This window comes from Neoarius graeffei, chromosome 10 (assembly GCF_027579695.1).
Source record: "Neoarius graeffei isolate fNeoGra1 chromosome 10, fNeoGra1.pri, whole genome shotgun sequence".
In the NCBI taxonomy this organism is placed as follows: domain Eukaryota; kingdom Metazoa; phylum Chordata; class Actinopteri; order Siluriformes; family Ariidae; genus Neoarius; species Neoarius graeffei.
In genome coordinates, this window is record NC_083578.1 from 85,333,216 (window position 1) to 85,352,204 (window position 18,989).

Sequence of the window (18,989 nt, forward strand, 5' to 3'; positions counted from 1 at the left end):
TATAGTCCGAGTGAAGGAGGTGTGGCCTACGTGTCTATTAGTCCGAGTGAAGGAGGTGTGGCCTACGTGTCTATTAGTCCGAGTGAAGGAGGTGTGGCCTACGTGTCTATTAGTCCGAGTGAAGGAGGTGTAGCCTACGTGTCTATTAGTCCGAGTGAAGGAGGTGTGGCCTGTGTCTATATAGTCCGAGTGAAGGAGGTGTGGCCTATGTGTCTATTAGTCCGAGTGAAGGAGGTGTGGCCTGTGTGTCTATTAGTCCGAGTGAAGGAGGTGTGGCCTATGTGTCTATTAGTCCGAGTGAAGGAGGTGTGGCCTACGTGTCTATTAGTCCGAGTGAAGGAGGTGTAGCCTACGTGTCTAATTAGTCCGAGTGAAGGAGGTGTGGCCTATGTGTCTATTAGTCCAAGTGAAGGAGGTGTGGCCTACGTGTCTATTAGTCCGAGTGAAGGAGGTGTGGCCTACGTGTCTATTAGTCCGAGTGAAGGAGGTGTGGCCTATGTGTCTATTAGTCCGAGTGAAGGAGGTGTGGCCTATGTGTCTATTAGTCCGAGTGAAGGAGGTGTGGCCTATGTGTCTATTAGTCCGAGTGAAGGAGGTGTGGCCTGTGTGTCTATTAGTCCGAGTGAAGGAGGTGTAGCCTACGTGTCTATTAGTCCGAGTGAAGGAGGTGTAGCCTACGTGTCTATTAGTCCGAGTGAAGGAGGTGTGGCCTGTGTCTATTAGTCCGAGTGAAGGAGGTGTGGCCTATGTGTCTATTAGTCCGAGTGAAGGAGGTGTGGCCTGTGTGTCTATATAGTCCGAGTGAAGGAGGTGTGGCTTACGTGTCTATTAGTCCGAGTGAAGGAGGTGTGGCCTACATGTCTATTAGTCCGAGTGAAGGAGGTGTGGCCTATGTGTCTATTAGTCCGAGTGAAGGAGGTGTAGCCTACGTGTCTATTAGTCCGAGTGAAGGAGGTGTGGCCTATGTGTCTATTAGTCCGAGTGAAGGAGGTGTGGCCTATGTGTCTATTAGTCCGAGTGAAGGAGGTGTGGCCTGTGTGTCTATTAGTCCGAGTGAAGGAGGTGTGGCCTATGTGTCTATTAGTCCGAGTGAAGGAGGTGTGGCCTGTGTGTCTATATAGTCCGAGTGAAGGAGGTGTGGCTTACGTGTCTATTAGTCCGAGTGAAGGAGGTGTGGCCTGTGCGTCTATATAGTCCGAGTGAAGGAGGTGTAGCCTATGTGTCTATTAGTCCGAGTGAAGGAGGTGTGGCCTGTGTCTATATAGTCCGAGTGAAGGAGGTGTGGCCTGTGTGTCTATATAGTCCGAGTGAAGGAGGTGTGGCCTATGTGTCTATTAGTCCGAGTGAAGGAGGTGTGGCCTATGTGTCTATTAGTCCGAGTGAAGGAGGTGTGGCCTACGTGTCTATTAGTCCGAGTGAAGGAGGTGTAGCCTACGTGTCTATTAGTCCGAGTGAAGGAGGTGTGGCCTGTGTCTATATAGTCCGAGTGAAGGAGGTGTGGCCTGTGTGTCTATATAGTCCGAGTGAAGGAGGTGTGGCCTGTGTGTCTATATAGTCCGAGTGAAGGAGGTGTGGCCTACGTGTCTATATAGTCCGAGTGAAGGAGGTGTGGCCTACGTGTCTATATAGTCCGAGTGAAGGAGGTGTGGCCTACGTGTCTATTAGTCCGAGTGAAGGAGGTGTGGCCTACATGTCTATTAGTCCGAGTGAAGGAGGTGTGGCCTATGTGTCTATTAGTCCGAGTGAAGGAGGTGTGGCCTATGTGTCTATTAGTCCGAGTGAAGGAGGTGTGGCCTATGTGTCTATTAGTCCGAGTGAAGGAGGTGTGGCCTGTGTGTCTATTAGTCCGAGTGAAGGAGGTGTAGCCTACGTGTCTATTAGTCCGAGTGAAGGAGGTGTAGCCTACGTGTCTATTAGTCCGAGTGAAGGAGGTGTGGCCTGTGTCTATTAGTCCGAGTGAAGGAGGTGTGGCCTATGTGTCTATTAGTCCGAGTGAAGGAGGTGTGGCCTGTGTGTCTATATAGTCCGAGTGAAGGAGGTGTGGCTTACGTGTCTATTAGTCCGAGTGAAGGAGGTGTGGCCTACGTGTCTATTAGTCCGAGTGAAGGAGGTGTGGCCTATGTGTCTATTAGTCCGAGTGAAGGAGGTGTAGCCTACGTGTCTATTAGTCCGAGTGAAGGAGGTGTGGCCTATGTGTCTATTAGTCCGAGTGAAGGAGGTGTGGCCTATGTGTCTATTAGTCCGAGTGAAGGAGGTGTGGCCTATGTGTCTATTAGTCCGAGTGAAGGAGGTGTGGCCTGTGTGTCTATTAGTCCGAGTGAAGGAGGTGTGGCCTATGTGTCTATTAGTCCGAGTGAAGGAGGTGTGGCCTGTGTGTCTATATAGTCCGAGTGAAGGAGGTGTGGCTTACGTGTCTATTAGTCCGAGTGAAGGAGGTGTGGCCTACGTGTCTATTAGTCCGAGTGAAGGAGGTGTGGCCTATGTGTCTATTAGTCCGAGTGAAGGAGGTGTGGCCTGTGTGTCTATTAGTCCGAGTGAAGGAGGTGTAGCCTACGTGTCTATTAGTCCGAGTGAAGGAGGTGTGGCCTGTGTGTCTATTAGTCCGAGTGAAGGAGGTGTGGCCTGTGTGTCTATTAGTCCGAGTGAAGGAGGTGTGGCCTATGTGTCTATTAGTCCGAGTGAAGGAGGTGTGGCCTGTGTGTCTATTAGTCCGAGTGAAGGAGGTGTGGCCTACGTGTCTATTAGTCCGAGTGAAGGAGGTGTGGCCTGTGTGTCTATTAGTCCAAGTGAAGGAGGTGTGGCCTGTGTGTCTATTAGTCCGAGTGAAGGAGGTGTAGCCTATGTGTCTATTAGTCCGAGTGAAGGAGGTGTGGCCTGTGTCTATATAGTCCGAGTGAAGGAGGTGTGGCCTGTGTGTCTATATAGTCCGAGTGAAGGAGGTGTGGCCTATGTGTCTATTAGTCCGAGTGAAGGAGGTGTGGCCTACGTGTCTATTAGTCCGAGTGAAGGAGGTGTAGCCTACGTGTCTATTAGTCCGAGTGAAGGAGGTGTGGCCTGTGTCTATATAGTCCGAGTGAAGGAGGTGTGGCCTGTGTGTCTATATAGTCTGAGTGAAGGAGGTGTGGCCTGTGTGTCTATATAGTCCGAGTGAAGGAGGTGTGGCCTGTGTGTCTATTAGTCCGAGTGAAGGAGGTGTGGCCTGTGTGTCTATTAGTCCGAGTGAAGGAGGTGTGGCCTACGTGTCTATTAGTCCGAGTGAAGGAGGTGTGGCCTATGTGTCTATTAGTCCGAGTGAAGGAGGTGTGGCCTATGTGTCTATTAGTCCGAGTGAAGGAGGTGTGGCCTATGTGTCTATTAGTCCGAGTGAAGGAGGTGTGGCCTGTGTGTCTATTAGTCCGAGTGAAGGAGGTGTAGCCTACGTGTCTATTAGTCCGAGTGAAGGAGGTGTAGCCTACGTGTCTAATTAGTCCGAGTGAAGGAGGTGTGGCCTATGTGTCTATTAGTCCGAGTGAAGGAGGTGTGGCCTATGTGTCTATTAGTCCGAGTGAAGGAGGTGTGGCCTGTGTGTCTATTAGTCCGAGTGAAGGAGGTGTGGCCTATGTGTCTATTAGTCCGAGTGAAGGAGGTGTGGCCTGTGTGTCTATATAGTCCGAGTGAAGGAGGTGTGGCTTACGTGTCTATTAGTCCGAGTGAAGGAGGTGTGGCCTATGCGTCTATTAGTCCGAGTGAAGGAGGTGTGGCCTGTGTGTCTATTAGTCCGAGTGAAGGAGGTGTAGCCTACGTGTCTATTAGTCCGAGTGAAGGAGGTGTGGCCTACGTGTCTATTAGTCCGAGTGAAGGAGGTGTAGCCTACGTGTCTAATTAGTCCGAGTGAAGGAGGTGTGGCCTATGTGTCTATTAGTCCAAGTGAAGGAGGTGTGGCCTACGTGTCTATTAGTCCGAGTGAAGGAGGTGTGGCCTACATGTCTATTAGTCCGAGTGAAGGAGGTGTGGCCTGTGTGTCTATTAGTCCGAGTGAAGGAGGTGTAGCCTACGTGTCTATTAGTCCGAGTGAAGGAGGTGTAGCCTACGTGTCTATTAGTCCGAGTGAAGGAGGTGTGGCCTGTGTCTATTAGTCCGAGTGAAGGAGGTGTGGCCTGTGTCTATTAGTCCGAGTGAAGGAGGTGTGGCCTGTGTCTATATAGTCCGAGTGAAGGACGTGTGGCCTGTGTGTCTATATAGTCCGAGTGAAGGAGGTGTGGCCTGTGTGTCTATTAGTCCGAATGAAGGAGGTGTGGCCTACGTGTCTATTAGTCCGAATGAAGGAGGTGTGACCTATGGGTCTTAGTCCAAGTGAAGGAGGTGTGGCATACGTGTCTATCAGTCCGAGTGAAGGAGGTGTGGCTTGTGTGTCTATTAGTCCAAGTGAAGGAGGTGTGGTCTATGTGTCTGCCAATCCCAGTGAAAGAGGCGTGGCCTATGTGTCTGCCAGTCCCAGTGAAAGAGACATGGCCTATGTGTCTGCCAATCCCAGTGAAGGAGGTGTGGCCTAGGTATCTGTTAGTCCCAGTGAAGCAGGCGTGGCCTCCAAAGTTCACACATTAAATCTGATGGAATTCTATCATATTCAATTACTGGCTGCTTTAAATGTATCTTCCATCCATCAGTCATTCATGCCCTAGTCAGAACACACACACACACACACGGAAAATTTCTTACATTAGTAACCATGGTGAGTCCCACCAGGTAACTGATGACACAGATGCCAGCGATGAAGATCTCTCTCCGGTATCCCTTCCTTAGGAGGGATGGGTACAGGTCCACCAGGGAGGTGATCTGACCCTCCACTTCTACAAACTGGACACACACACACACAAACATCTGTGAATTGTGTAAAACTTTGCTCATAATACATATTTATGCAAAAGCTCAAATCACATTTTAGGAGGTCATGTGGTGCTGATGATTTTATTGCACTCACAGCATGTGTGCATGTGGATAGGTGTGTGTGAGTGAGATGGTTATGCAACTCTCACAGAATTGCATAATGGATACTTGATACAACCTCTGTGTGTGTTTAAAATTACAATGAAATTCGATTTTCTGCAAACACACACACACACACACACACACACACACACACACACACACACACACACACACACAGTGAAAATGCTTCTATTTTGCACACTTTTTCTACTTTAATACACCAATTTTCATGAATATAATTTAATATAACATTAACAACTTGAGCGAAAAATACTCTTTAAAATATTTACATGACTTTTACAGTTCCTTACTATTTGGTACGTCCCCTTTTTTTCTTTAATGAGAAAAAGAAAAGCTGATCCACACTCGAGCTGGCATGGACTCCTTCAATTTGTACAAAACCTGCTGATCCTTTTTAAGGACTAAAATCCTTTTCCACATCAAATTGACAGATTTTAGAAATTTTCCTAACTGACCATCTTGGATTTGCTTCATACCTACTTTATATAAATAATGCCACCGTTTCCAACATGTCGTGTGCAAAGTTTGCAGCTTGTATCTTCTTTACTTCCTGAGATATTTACCTGAGACTGTACTTTTGAACTATTTGTGCTAGATGCTTGAAATTTTCAGAGATTGTTCTACACTATTCAATGTCTTTAACAGCTGCATATTTGCAAAGTTATGGCAAAAAAAAAGTACATAAAAATTATTTCATGCTTTGGAGTTCACTATATCTTCAACCTGAACCAGATCAGTCAGATCTTTTAAATGTTTATATTTATATATAATACTCATGTTATAGTATTTTTTTAGCAATTAGGTGAATGTCTGAAAGAAATATATATATTTAATTTATGAGGCATCAAAAATGAAAAAAAAAAAACCCAAAAAAACCCAGAAGAGATCAGACATGACAAATACCTGATCTTTTATACAAAGCAGTTTAAACATTTGCTTACATTTAGTATATACTGTAGGGACCTAGAAATAGTGCAGAGTATTAAATACTATTCTATCCACATTCACTGGATATGAGCAATCATGCGCTCTGATTGGCTACTCTACTACTAGGATATCAGCTCATATATCATAAGTAGAGAAAAACAAAATGGCAGATTGTGTTGCTGAACCAACCGAGGATGAAAGAAAAACTCTACCTGAAAACAAAACCCCCCAAAATATACACAAAAAAAGGCAACAAAATATGGAATGAAAGTATTTGATTTTAAGAACGTATCTTTTTTTTTAATTTCAAGAATTATTATCATCACATTTTTCACAAATTGCTCCTGTCATTTTGCCGGTTTGTTTACATTCTAAACAGAAATTATTTTGTCAGACATTTTGTATAAAATTTTTGTTGATCGGATTTGCAAAAAATAAAAATAAACATGCTCCGTTTCTCAAAATCCAGTGAATGTGGATAGAATAAAACAGTTATTCCACTCAATCTCGTCGTACATGGCTTATAGATACCTCAGTGCCACGCGCCTCACTGGCTATCAGCTCATGTACAACTTGATTTCGTGGAATAACTTAAATATAAACATGGAGATGATTATAGAAAATCATGCGCTGACTGGTTGAGAAATTTGGACTATTTCTTGATAATCACCTCGAGCAACTCGGCAAAATGGCAGCCAATCACTTCATCACCATTATTATGTAATTACAAGCCACACCGTTATGACATTTACATGCTGCTTTTGAAGTTTGAAATAATTTTTTAAATAAAATCACCTGTGTATTTATACTAAAACAATTATCCACCTCAGGATCAGTGAATATCAGTGAATAATAATAACCTCAACTTCATCTGTTATTATTTAAATAATATTGGCTGGGTTTTTTCGTGGTATATCAGATATATTCCATTCAGCTAGCAGGATATTGAACGAGTCGAAGACGAGTAGCTGAATGGAATATATCTGATAGACCACGAAAGAAAGCCAGTCAATATTATTATTATTATAAATACACTCTCTTCATATGAGCATTCTCGAAGGCCAATGCTAGCTTACCCACGACAGTGCTGTTAGCGCAGCAGTCCAGTTACCTTCTAGCCAGTGTAGCATTCATCACTAGTGTAAATGAAGGCCAACATGGGCTCAGCCGCGACTCAGTGCTGTTAGCGTGGCAGTCCATCTTGCAGCCAGGGTAGTGTTAGTGAAGGCCAATGCCAATGCAGTCAAGCCGAATATTATTATTATTATTATTTTCCCTGTGTAATTTACTTAGTTACTTTTAAAACCGACATCAACAGCTACACACAACAGAGCGACCTGGCAGCCAAAATTCTCTCAAAATCTTCCGTTTTTAACAAAGCAAACCTGGCGGCCATGTTTGTTTACAAATTGTCACATCACTCACTCGCTAGTGCGGAAGTTTTACGTCTCTGACGTGTGACATGTTGTCTTGACAACCATGTGACATCGTAAGCCATATTCAGTGCTCATTCTCCATTGGGTAGAGTGACATAATACGCATAGGATAAGCGATATGCTAACAATATTGCATGCTATCAATAAACCAACTAGAAGGGAATAGAATACATGTTTTTATTCAATGGAAAAAGTGGCCTTTATGTATAATAATCACTGATATTCACTGAGCCTTTGGCAAATAATTGTTAAATATTCAAAATACTGAACTGAATTTAATGATTCTAAAAATTCATAAAATTTTACATGGAAAAAAGAAAATCACAGATTTTCATTGTGGTCTCAGACGTTTGGACGCCACTATATGAGTGTGTGTGTGTGTGTGTGTGTGTGTGTGTGTGTGTATGGACAACTGTGCAAACTGTCAAATCGCTGCAACACATTTCAACTTTTCATCATGCGCAAAGTGACTAAATATAACCCACCGATGTTTGCTTGCAGGCTTATGGCCTGAGCTGAAGATAATATTTCATATCCTCACCGAGTGTGAGTTATGAATGCCTGTCATAACACACATATACCACTTCACTCACACTCCAGAGCTCATATCTCTTATCTCAGCATGGATCGAGTGTCCCAAAGCATCACAGCATAAAGATGATCATTAAATGGTTGAGTGAGCATCACAATGAACACTCTCTCTCTCTCTCTCTCTCTCAGAAAACCAGCTAACATCTTAACTTTTACCTTTGCAGTGATTTTGTGAAACTCACTTAAGCCTAGGTCACAACCAGACGTACGATTTTTTGGCCGTGCTATTTTTGGCGTTTCCCAAATTGCTGCGTTTTTTTTGTTCGTGGAGAAAGACGCACGTTGGCCGTAAGTTTCTCTTGCAACCTGAAAAAAACATAAGCGCCTGTAGAGTTTGTTTGACATGACAAAGAACCTCTGCGGCCGGTCTGCGGCCAGTCTACGGCTCGAAAATCAGCACGTCACACGCGCGCCCTCCGTGCGTTTCACACGCGCCCTCTGTGCATTTCTTGCGTTTTTTGCACGTAGACCGGCCGTAGGAGCACGTACGGCCGGTTGTGACCGAGGCTTTAGACTTAGACAACCTTTATTGTCATTCAGTATGCAACAAGCGTACACAGAACGAAATTTCGTTACAATTTGGCTCAGTACAGAATTAAATGTGAAAGTGTATTAAATTATGCAGCAGCAAAAATATGATAAAGTGCAATAGCATAAAGTGACCTGTGGAATTAGGAATTGTTCAAGTATAAATAGACGTTTAGAGTTTGGAAGTCTCTATTAAAATTCTATTAAAATGTGTGTTAATTTTATTAACACATTTTAATAAAATTATTAGGCACGCATTTCCCAACCTCCCAAGATCGACACCCCTGTTGATCTTGGGAGGTTGGGGAATACGTGCCTAATAATTTTATTAATGTATGTACATGCAAAGAAGACAATCTGGAGACGCACCTGACTGTCGAGGCCCAGCAGCAGAAGCATGATGAAGAAGAGGATCGCCCAAAAAGTGGGCAGTGGCATCATAGTGACCGCCTTTGGATACGCGATGAAGGCCAGTCCGGGACCTGAGAGAGACACGCCCGTTACACACTAATAAACACTGCTCTAAATATACATGCAATAAATAAAATATGAGTGTACGAGTGCACGGTTGACCTTTAACCCCCAGCCTACCTGACTCAGCTACATCAACGATGGCCACGCCCTGCTCCTGCGCCATGAAACCCAGGACGGAGAAGATGGCAAACCCAGACACAAAGCTGGTCCCGCTGTTCAAGCATCCCAGCAACAAGCAGTCCCTACACACACACACACACACACACACACACACACACACACACACACACATTAATGTTGCATTACTCTACTACTGTGGTTGAGAATTTATTTACTGATACTCTAAACAAATTTTAAATCATTCTACACCTGAGAAGAATTCTTATATAATTAAAGTAAATTGGTTGAAAAATAACAAAAAAAACAAGTAAACATGGATCCACAAAAAACCAACAAAAAAAAAACCCCACATAGGTTGGAAGTAGATAAGAAAATAAAGGGAAATGGTTAAAAAAATTGGTAAAAAATTAAAAATAATTAAACGAAGAGAAAATTACTAGCAGTCGTCACAGTGACGAATGTATTTGTCATCTTTATCATTATCGCAAGTCATCTTTTCCTCCACAAATCCCTCCATCTGCCAAAATCCAATCCCAGTGAAGAGATGTTGGGAAGTCAGAGTGTAAACAATGAGCATGCGCTTGTGACCAATAAAAATCGACAACACATAAGGACCAAATGAGCGCCAAGCTTTTGACCAATCACAGTGTGTCTTAATCAGCCTGGTGTGGTGATGTAATTATCTCTGCGTGAAATAAACAATGGTGCAGTCTAAGCTGGCAAAGTTTTTTGGGCGGGGCTTCTTCAACCACTGAAGATGATTTAAGGGCTGAGACAGCCACGGGAGAAACACACTCAGAGCCCCGACCGTCTCCGAGCACATCGGACAGTGTCAGTAATCCATCCATCCATTATCTGTAGCTGGTTATCCTGTTCTACAGGGTCGCAGGCAAGCTGGAGCCTATCCCAGCCAACGATGGGCGAGAGGCGGGGTACACCCTGGACAAGTCAGCAGGTCATCGGGGGGCTGACACAGAGACAAAGAACCATTCACACTCCCATTCACACCTACGGTGGACTGTGGGGGAAACCGGAGCACCCAGAGGAAACCCACAGACACGGGGAGAACATGCAAACTCCACACAGAAAGGCCCTCACTGGCCGCTGGGCTTGAACCCAGGACCTTCTTGCTGTGAGGCAACAGTGCTAACCATTACACCACCGTGCCACCCATCAGTAATACAGGGATTGGTTTAAAAAAAAAAAAAACTCGCCAAAGTGAAAGTGCAGGCAGCCGGCAAGCGACTGAAGGGAGTTATGTTTCAGGGGGCATGGTGTGTCCCTGTGGCGAACATCTCATCTCATTATCTCTAGCCGCTTTATCCTGTTCTACAGGGTCGCAGGCAAGCTGGAGCCTATCCCAGCTGACTACGGGCAAGAGGCGGGGTACACCCTGGACAAGTCGCCAGGTCATCACAGGGCTGACACATAGACACAGACAACCATTCACACTCACATTCACACCTACGCTCAATTTAGAGTCACCAGTTAACCTAACCTGCATGTCTTTGGACTGTGGGGGAAACCGGAGCACCCGGAGGAAACCCACGCGGACACGGGGAGAACATGCAAACTCCGCACAGAAAGGCCCTCGCCGGCCACGGGGCTCGAACCCGGACCTTCTTGCTGTGAGGCAACAGTGCTAACCACTACACCACCGTGCCCGTGGCGAACGTATGATTTAAAACGCCTTGTCAGTCTGTGTTCGGTTCATAAATCGATGGGAAATTCAAATTCCTTCATTGTTGGTTCGTTCCAAGACTCTTCTCGACTCTGTTCCCTTGTAACTTGTAAATCAAGTTTTGTGTTGAAGTAAAGGCTAAAGGGATCCTAGTACCTCTTTTGAATAATTCCCTGCTAAAATAACCTTCAGTAAGCGCAAACTAAAGAGGTTTACTTTAACTTGATAGTGCACAGGGCGCCCAAAATCAAGTCTTTCTTATCAGAGGCTGGAGTGGAGCCCAAATTTTATGTCTAATGGAGAAGCCTAGCTGTATCTGTACAAATATTTGAATTGTGCCAGTTTGGTTGGTATAAACCTGTATTAGTCCACTTTGACAAGACGGTAACTAAGAAAAAAATACGGACTAAGAAAAAGTGAAGATACTTATTTGACTTTATTTTTCAAGGAAAAAAGTGGAGAATGTTTATCAGAACCCAGGGGGAACCCTGCTTAACCTCAACTGTCTGACTTCTTCTATTTACTTATTTATTTTTATCCAGAAACCAGATAGATAGTTAAAGGGAAAAGCAACCATGAAGGACCTGATATAAGTGTTTACATTTACAGGCCAGATGACCCGACCTACTGTCCGTCTACTCTCTGAACTTAAATTCAGGCCTGAAAGTGAGTCATACAGTTAAAGAAGAGTTTAGAAAGAACACAAGTAAGTCCTTACCTATAGCAGTTATATTTATATTTATTATAGCTTCCAAGTGAGGTCATTGCACCAAGACAAATAGCATAAGAGAAGAAGATCTGAGTCCCTGCATCGATCCACACCTGCAGAGAGAGAGAGAGAGAGAGAGAGAGAGAGAGCACTTTCATCTAATCCTAATCATGACTTACAGCTGTTTTAGTGTTATCTATTTTTATTAAACACACACACACACACACGCGGGTCATACCTGAGGGTCTTGAAGGCGGCTCAGGTCGGGGTACAGGTAGAACTTGATACCCTCGGCAGCACCGGGCAGAGTCAAGCCTCGCACCAACAACACAATGAGCATGAGGAACGGAAAGGTGGCAGTAAAATACACCACCTACATGACCGAGGGAGATTAAACAGTGACATCATCAAATTAGTCAAAGATCTCTGTAAAAAAAAAAAAAAGTACAATTTATTCAGTTATGCACACAGTTAAGTAAAGTTTTACATCTATTTCCTTCACGTATTGTTTTGATGCATCTTATGAACACACACACACACACACACACACACACACACACACACACACACACACACACGCTCCTGTCTAATTTGACCCTCTGTTCCTTTATCTTTTTCTCTTCATCCCACCATACCTTCCTCCCTCCCTCCCTTTGTCCCACTGTCTCACTTTGCCGGTGGATTTCACTCCTTTCCAGATGCAGAAGAAGCAGATGACCCAGACGGCGAGCAGACAGAGGGCAAGATCCCACTTCAGCTTGCCCATCTCATCAATCCCTGACGACAAACCGAGCACGTTATGCCTGAGGAACACAGCAGAGCCGAGGGTCAAACACACAGAGAGACAGAGAGAGAGAGAGAGAGAGAGAGAGAGAGAGAGAGAGAGAGAGAGAGAGAGAAGGGGAAAGAGAAAATGGCAAATGTCAGAAAGACAGAGACTGAAGTAGAGAACAAAAATGAGAGCAAGTGAGAGAGAGAAAACAAGAGAGACAGACAGACAGACAGATACAGACAGACAGACAGACAGACAGACAGACAGACAGATAGATAGATAGATAGATAGATAGATAGATAGATAGATAGATAGATAGGTAGGTAGGAAGAGAAACAGAAAGGGAAAGAGAAAGTGGCAAATGTCAGAAAGACAGGCTGAAGTAGAGAACAAAAATGAGAGAGAAACAGAGAGAGAGACAGACAGACACAGATAGATAGATAGATAGATAGATAGATAGATAGATAGATAGATAGATAGATAGATAGATAGATAGATAGATAGATAGGAAGAGAAACAGAAAGGGAAAGAGAAAGTGGCAAATGTCAGAAAGACAGGCTGAAGTAGAGAACAAAAATGAGAGAGAAACAGAGAGAGAGAGACAGACAGATAGAGAAACAGAGAGAGAGAGACAGACAGATAGAGAAACAGAGAGAGAGACAGACAGATAGAGAAACAGAGACAGACAGATAGAGAGACAGACAGATAGAGAGACAGACAGATAGAGATACAGACAGACAGACAGACAGACAGACAGACAGACAGACAGACAGATAGATAGATAGATAGATAGATAGATAGATAGATAGATAGATAGATAGATAGATAGATAGATAGATAGATAGATAGAAAGGGAAAGAGAAAGTGGCAAATGTCAGAAAGACAGGCTGAAGTAGAGAACAAAAATGAGAGAGAAACAGAGAGAGAGACAGACAGACAGATAGAGATACAGAGAAACAGATAGATAGAAACAGAAACAACTAGAAAAGCACTCGGAGAGCGCAGACCTCCGCCAAGCAGCTCATCTCGCAATGCTAAAGAATCCTTTAAAAAATTCCGGGATCCAGAAGGTGATCCGGATCACCGCCAAAATGTAATGGATTGTTACTTGTGCCCAGTCACACCTCTGGAAAAAATTTCAGAGCAATCCGTTCATAACTTTTTCCATAATGTTGCTAACAGACAAACCAACACACAAACAAACCAACGCTACCGAAAACATAACCTCCTTGGCGGAGGTAAAAAGGGAAAGAGAAAATGGCAAATGTCAGAAAGACAGAAGCTGAAGTAAAGAACAAAAATGAGAGAGTATCAGAGTAGAACAATGAATGAGATAATTCGACACAAACTGAGAACAGGAAGAAACAGGTGAAGAAAGAAAGAAAGCTTTTTCATTTATACTTGCCATTATGGGTATATTTTTATCCCAGTGGAGTTTTTTAGGGGAATATTTAAACTGACTCCATTCTACAGAGCAGAGACGAAGCACCAGGATGGCGGCTTCACAACAACATGTACAGTATGACATCATCGGGTATCTGCCTGTGTATGTATATTTATGATGTAGAACATACTTTCTGCGGATTATTGATTTAAATCCTCACCCAGAGGACAATTAAATATTCACAGCTTGATACCCCATTCACTGAACCATATTAAAACCCTTAGATGCAAAACATGGGTCAAAAGTGACCCGGCTGAGTTTTTATCTTCTATATCTTTGCAATAAATTAATTCCATCATTCAGTATTCAAGGTATTCCTCAATTAACTTGTTTTTGATCATCATACATCCTTATTTTATTTTTTCCTTTCTTACTTTTTGAATAAAAACCCTTTTTGTATCACAACCCTTCTAATGGGTCAAAAACGACCTGCGTTCATTTTCCAGGTTATTTCATGTATGGCTGAGTGTTTCTATGATATACTTCTGAAATAAATTCATTTTGTCATTTACTTTTCCAAATATGCAGTAAATATCTTGTTTTTGTTTAGCACAAATCATCATTTTTATTTTTCCTTTCTTAAGTTATGAACAAGCACAGCTTTTGTAATTCTACATCAAGTTTACACACATGGGTCAGAACCGACCCGCATGCATTTACTCCAGCGTTTGGTGGGAACTGTGAATTGTGCTTGTGTCAGACGTTTCGCAGCTCAGCACAGCGCCCTTTGCCCATCTAATACATGGAAGGAATGTTTTTCAATTGTTCTAACATTACCTTAGGAAAAAATTGATGTTTAGGTTACCTTGAGAGTGAGTAGATTACTTGTCAGAACGTTACAAGTAATTACTATTAGCTACCTATGGTAGCTGTTGACATATTCTACTTTAGTTAGCTAATTTTATTGTAGTTGGCTTAGCTAACGACATAGTTAATAAATAAATAACTGGCCCCATTCACTGCTAAAGTAATTACTTGAAATAAATTATTATTATAGTATTAAGACATTTAATTTTAAATCACACTTGGATGACCCATGTGTAGTAATATAAAAAGTATTTTTGTTCATAAAGTAGGAAAGAAAAAATTAAATTAATGATTTGTGGTAATTAAAAACAAGATATTTAAAGAATACTTGGAATATTCAATCATAAAATAAACTGATTTCAAAAGATAGAGCAAAGAAAAACTCAGTCAGCATGAAATAACCTGGAAAATGAATGCGGGTCATTTTTGACCCATGTTGTGCATTAGAAGGGGTGTGCATATGTTTTGCATCAAAGGGTTAAAGGTGGTGTGTGTGTGTGTGTGTGTGTGTGTGTGTGTGTGTGTGTGTGTGTGTGTGTGTGTGTGTGTGATGTTATGTGCACTCACTCCCAGAACTCAGACACGGGAGAGGTGAAGTTGGTGATGTTGGCCGACACCCAGAGGGTTTTGTTCTTACGGATGGTGTCCTCCACGCAGTAGGGGGTGTTCCAGCTGTGGTGACAGCGCGCCCACGGCAGCTCGCTCTGCAAACACTGCAGCAGGTAATACAAACCCCAAGCCAGGATCACGATGTAGTAGATGTTCAGCAGGGACACGATCACGATGGATGCATAGCCAATTCCTGACACACACACACACACACACACAGAGACACACACACACACACACACTATTAGTTAAAAGCTAATATTACATTTAGTCCATGATGGGAAACTTCCTTTGGGTTGCATACTCAATGGAAATGGTGAGCATGTTACCACCATCACCATCTACTGTGTTGGACTGGTATTGCCACTTGATTGCTTCATGTTCCCGTTAGTGCCACTTTAACGTAGTCTTCTTTCGTTTTTTTTTAAATAAATAAGTGCTTTAAATTAAAGCAAATAGGTATTTTATACTTTAAAAGGACAATAGTTCTGCTAAGTGAGCAGAGTGAAATGTAAAGCTTACAGATTCTGACTGCAAAGTCGAATTCTGGGCAAAAATGTTCCATTTCTATTGCTATTGGAGTTTCGAGATGTTGCGTTGCTGCACACACACACAGTGTACCGTGTGTAAATGTTTTGCCGAGATAAACAGTGTCCCACGTTTTATGATTCCGGAGATTGCTGAAGCAAGTGTGCAACAATATCACGTGACCACCGTGGGGCGTGTTTGACCTACTTTTAACCAAAACAAGTCGGCGTGAGCAAACATGGCAGACTCGGCTCTCCCTCCAGCTAAAAGCTATCAGAAAAGAAAAGGAAAATCTCATTATCTCATCTCATTATCTGTAGCCGCTTTATCCTTCTACAGGGTCGCAGGCAGACTGGAGCCTATCCCAGCTGACTACGGGCGAAAGGCGGGGTACACCCTGGACAAGTCGCCAGGTCATCACAGGGCTGACACATAGACACAGACAACCATTCACACTCACATTCACACCTACGCTCAATTTAGAGTCACCAGTTAACCTAACCTGCATGTCTTTGGACTGTGGGGGAAACCGGAGCACCCGGAGGAAACCCACGCGGACACGGGGAGAACATGCAAACTCCACACAGAAAGGCCCTCGCCGGCCCCGGGGCTCGAACCCAGTCCCTTCTTGCTGTGAGGCGACAGCGCTAACCACTACACCACCGTGCCGCCAGAAAAGGAAAATATGAAAGCAAATCAGCTAGAAAGCGCATCAGAAAAGCAATGGAAACCAAAAGGTTGTCCGCATGAAGGAATTTTCATGAAGGGACAAATCGAAGGCTGGAATTGACTGAAGGATGAAACAGGCGTGAAACCTGATGAACAATTTGCAGCACTTGTCTCGGATTGGTGAGTCTGAGCATGGCGTTCTAAACCTAATGTTTTGATCTTACAGTGAAAGAAACGATAACACAAAAGCAGTAACAGAGAAAAGGTATACTCGTCTTTTGTTTCACGGCTCTATTCGCGAACGTCAACCACAAATTACAACCCCGATTCCAAAAAAGTTGGGACAAAGTACGAATTTTAAATAAAAACGGAATGAAATGATGTGGAAGTTTCAAAATTCCATATTTTATTCAGAATAGAACATAGATGACATATCAAATATTTAAACCGAGAAAATGTATCATTTAAAGAGAAAAATTAGGTGATTTTAAATTTCATGACAACACCACATCTCAAAAAAGTTGGGACAAGGCCATGTTTGCCACTGTGAGACATCCCCTTTTCTCTTTACAACAGTCTGTAAACGTCTGGGGACTGAGGAGACAAGTTGCTCAAGTTTAGGGATAGGAATGTTAACCCATTCTTGTCTAATGTAGGATTCTAGTTGCTCACCTGTCTTAGGTCTTTTTTGTCGTATTTTCCATTTTATGATGCACCAAATGTTTTCTATGGGTGAAAGATCTGGACTGCAGGCTGGCCAGTTCAGTACCCGGACCCTTCTTCTACGCAGCCATGATGCTGTAATTGATGCAGTATGTGGTTTGGCATTGTCATGTTGGAAAATGCAGGGTCTTCCCTGAAAGAGACGTCGTCTGGACGGGAGCATATGTTGCTCTAGAACCTGGATATACCTTTCAGCATTGATGGTGTCTTTCCAGATGTGTAAGCTGCCCATGCCACACGCACTAATGCAACCCCATACCATCAGAGATGCAGGCTTCTGAACTGAGCGCTGATAACAACTTGGGTCGTCCTTCTCCTCTTTAGTCCGAATGACACGGCGTCCCTGATTTCCATAAAGAACTTCAAATTTTGATTCGTCTGACCACAGAACAGTTTTCCACTTTGCCACAGTCCATTTTAAATGAGCCTTGGCCCAGAGAAGACGTCTGCGCTTCTGGATCATGTTTAGATACGGCTTCTTCTTTGAACTATAGAGTTTTAGCTGGCAACAGCGGATGGCACGGTGAATTGTGTTCACAGATAATGTTCTCTGGAAATATTCCTGAGCCCATTTTGTGATTTCCAATACAGAAGCATGCCTGTATGTGATGCAGTGCCGTCTAAGGGCCCGAAGATCACAGGCACCCAGTATGGTTTTCCAGCCTTGACCCTTACGCACAGAGATTCTTCCAGATTCTCCGAATCTTTTGATGATATTATGCACTGTAGATGATGATATGTTCAAACTCTTTGCAATTTTACACTGTCGAACTCCTTTCTGATATTGCTCCACTATTTGTCGGCGCAGAATTAGGGGGATTGGTGATCCTCTTCCCATCTTTACTTCTGAGAGCCGCTGCCACTCCAAGATGCTCTTTTTATACCCAGTCATGTTAATGACCTATGGCCAATTGACCTAACGAGTTGCAATTTAGTCCTCCAGCTGTTCCTTTTTTGTACCTTTAACTTTTCCAGCCTCTTATTGCCCCTGTCCCAACTTTTTTGAGATGTGTTGCTGTCATGAAATTTCAAATGAGCCAATATTTGGCATGAAATTTCAAAATGTCTCACTTTCGACATTTGATATGTTGTCTATGTTCTATTGTGAATACAATATCAGTTTTTGAGATTTGTAAATTATTGCATTCCGTTTTTATTTACAATTTGTACTTTGTCCCAACTTTTTTGGAATTGGGGTTGTACATCCCTGCGACTCAAAACTCTCTGAGGTCGATGCAGAGTCATGATGTTTTCCATAAGTCACCGTCTTGGTGTGATACAGTTCCATAATTTTGCTAATGAGTGAAAGCTCCTCGCATTCTCTGCCCCTGGGTGTCTGAGCAGCCCTGTTTAGGCTTCACTCTGCTCACGTCCATGGAGGAAGGGGCTAAAAAGGTGCCCCAAACATAACCTGTTTCACCTCACGTGAAGTGGGGCTCACACTCAGCGGCTGAAATAAAACAAATTAGAAAATAAATAACAAGATAGTGAAGGTACTCAACCTTGGCATGTGGAACGTGCCAAGCCCCCATTCTACTGGGGGCTGGACTTCCCAGCATTAACACTCTTCTGCAGAAAGCCCAAGCCAGATGGACCGGCCATGTTGTCAGGATGCCAGACAGTCTGTCGACTGTCCAAACAGTTGTTGTATGGAGAGCTGTGCCAAGACAAATGCTCATCTGGGGGGGCAGAAGAAACGCTTCAAGGACCATCTCAAAGTGTCCCTCAAAACCCTAGAACTCAACCTCAACTCCTGGGAATCGCTTGCTCAGGATCATCCAGCATGGTAAGCAAAGCTCACCAGTGGTGCACTTGCAGCAGAGATGAAACGTATCGCCAAAGCCCAGAAGAAACAAGCTGCGTGGAAGACTCGAACTATCCTCACCCCCATTACAGGACCTACCCACACGTGCCTGACATGTGGGCGTACCTTCAAAGCCCGGATTGGCTTCATCAGTCAACTCTGGAGCCACAACAGCCAC

The 18,989-nt window shown here is 43.5% G+C and overlaps 1 protein-coding gene across 4 annotated transcripts in view; it reads right to left on the minus strand.

The window, feature by feature from the left end:
- Positions 1-18,989, minus strand: part of slc6a6a (solute carrier family 6 member 6a) — an 86,239-nt gene that overhangs the window by 16,799 nt on the left and 50,451 nt on the right. For all 4 annotated transcript variants that reach the window (XM_060932476.1, XM_060932477.1, XM_060932475.1 and 1 more), the window contains 7 exons: positions 15,046-15,280; positions 12,126-12,258; positions 11,694-11,828; positions 11,465-11,568; positions 9,063-9,187; positions 8,841-8,953; positions 4,699-4,836 (listed from right to left, as the gene is read on the minus strand). In XM_060932476.1, the coding sequence (XP_060788459.1) occupies positions 4,699-4,836; positions 8,841-8,953; positions 9,063-9,187; positions 11,465-11,568; positions 11,694-11,828; positions 12,126-12,258; positions 15,046-15,280 (983 nt within the window). The remainder of the gene's footprint in view (positions 1-4,698; positions 4,837-8,840; positions 8,954-9,062; positions 9,188-11,464; positions 11,569-11,693; positions 11,829-12,125; positions 12,259-15,045; positions 15,281-18,989) is intronic.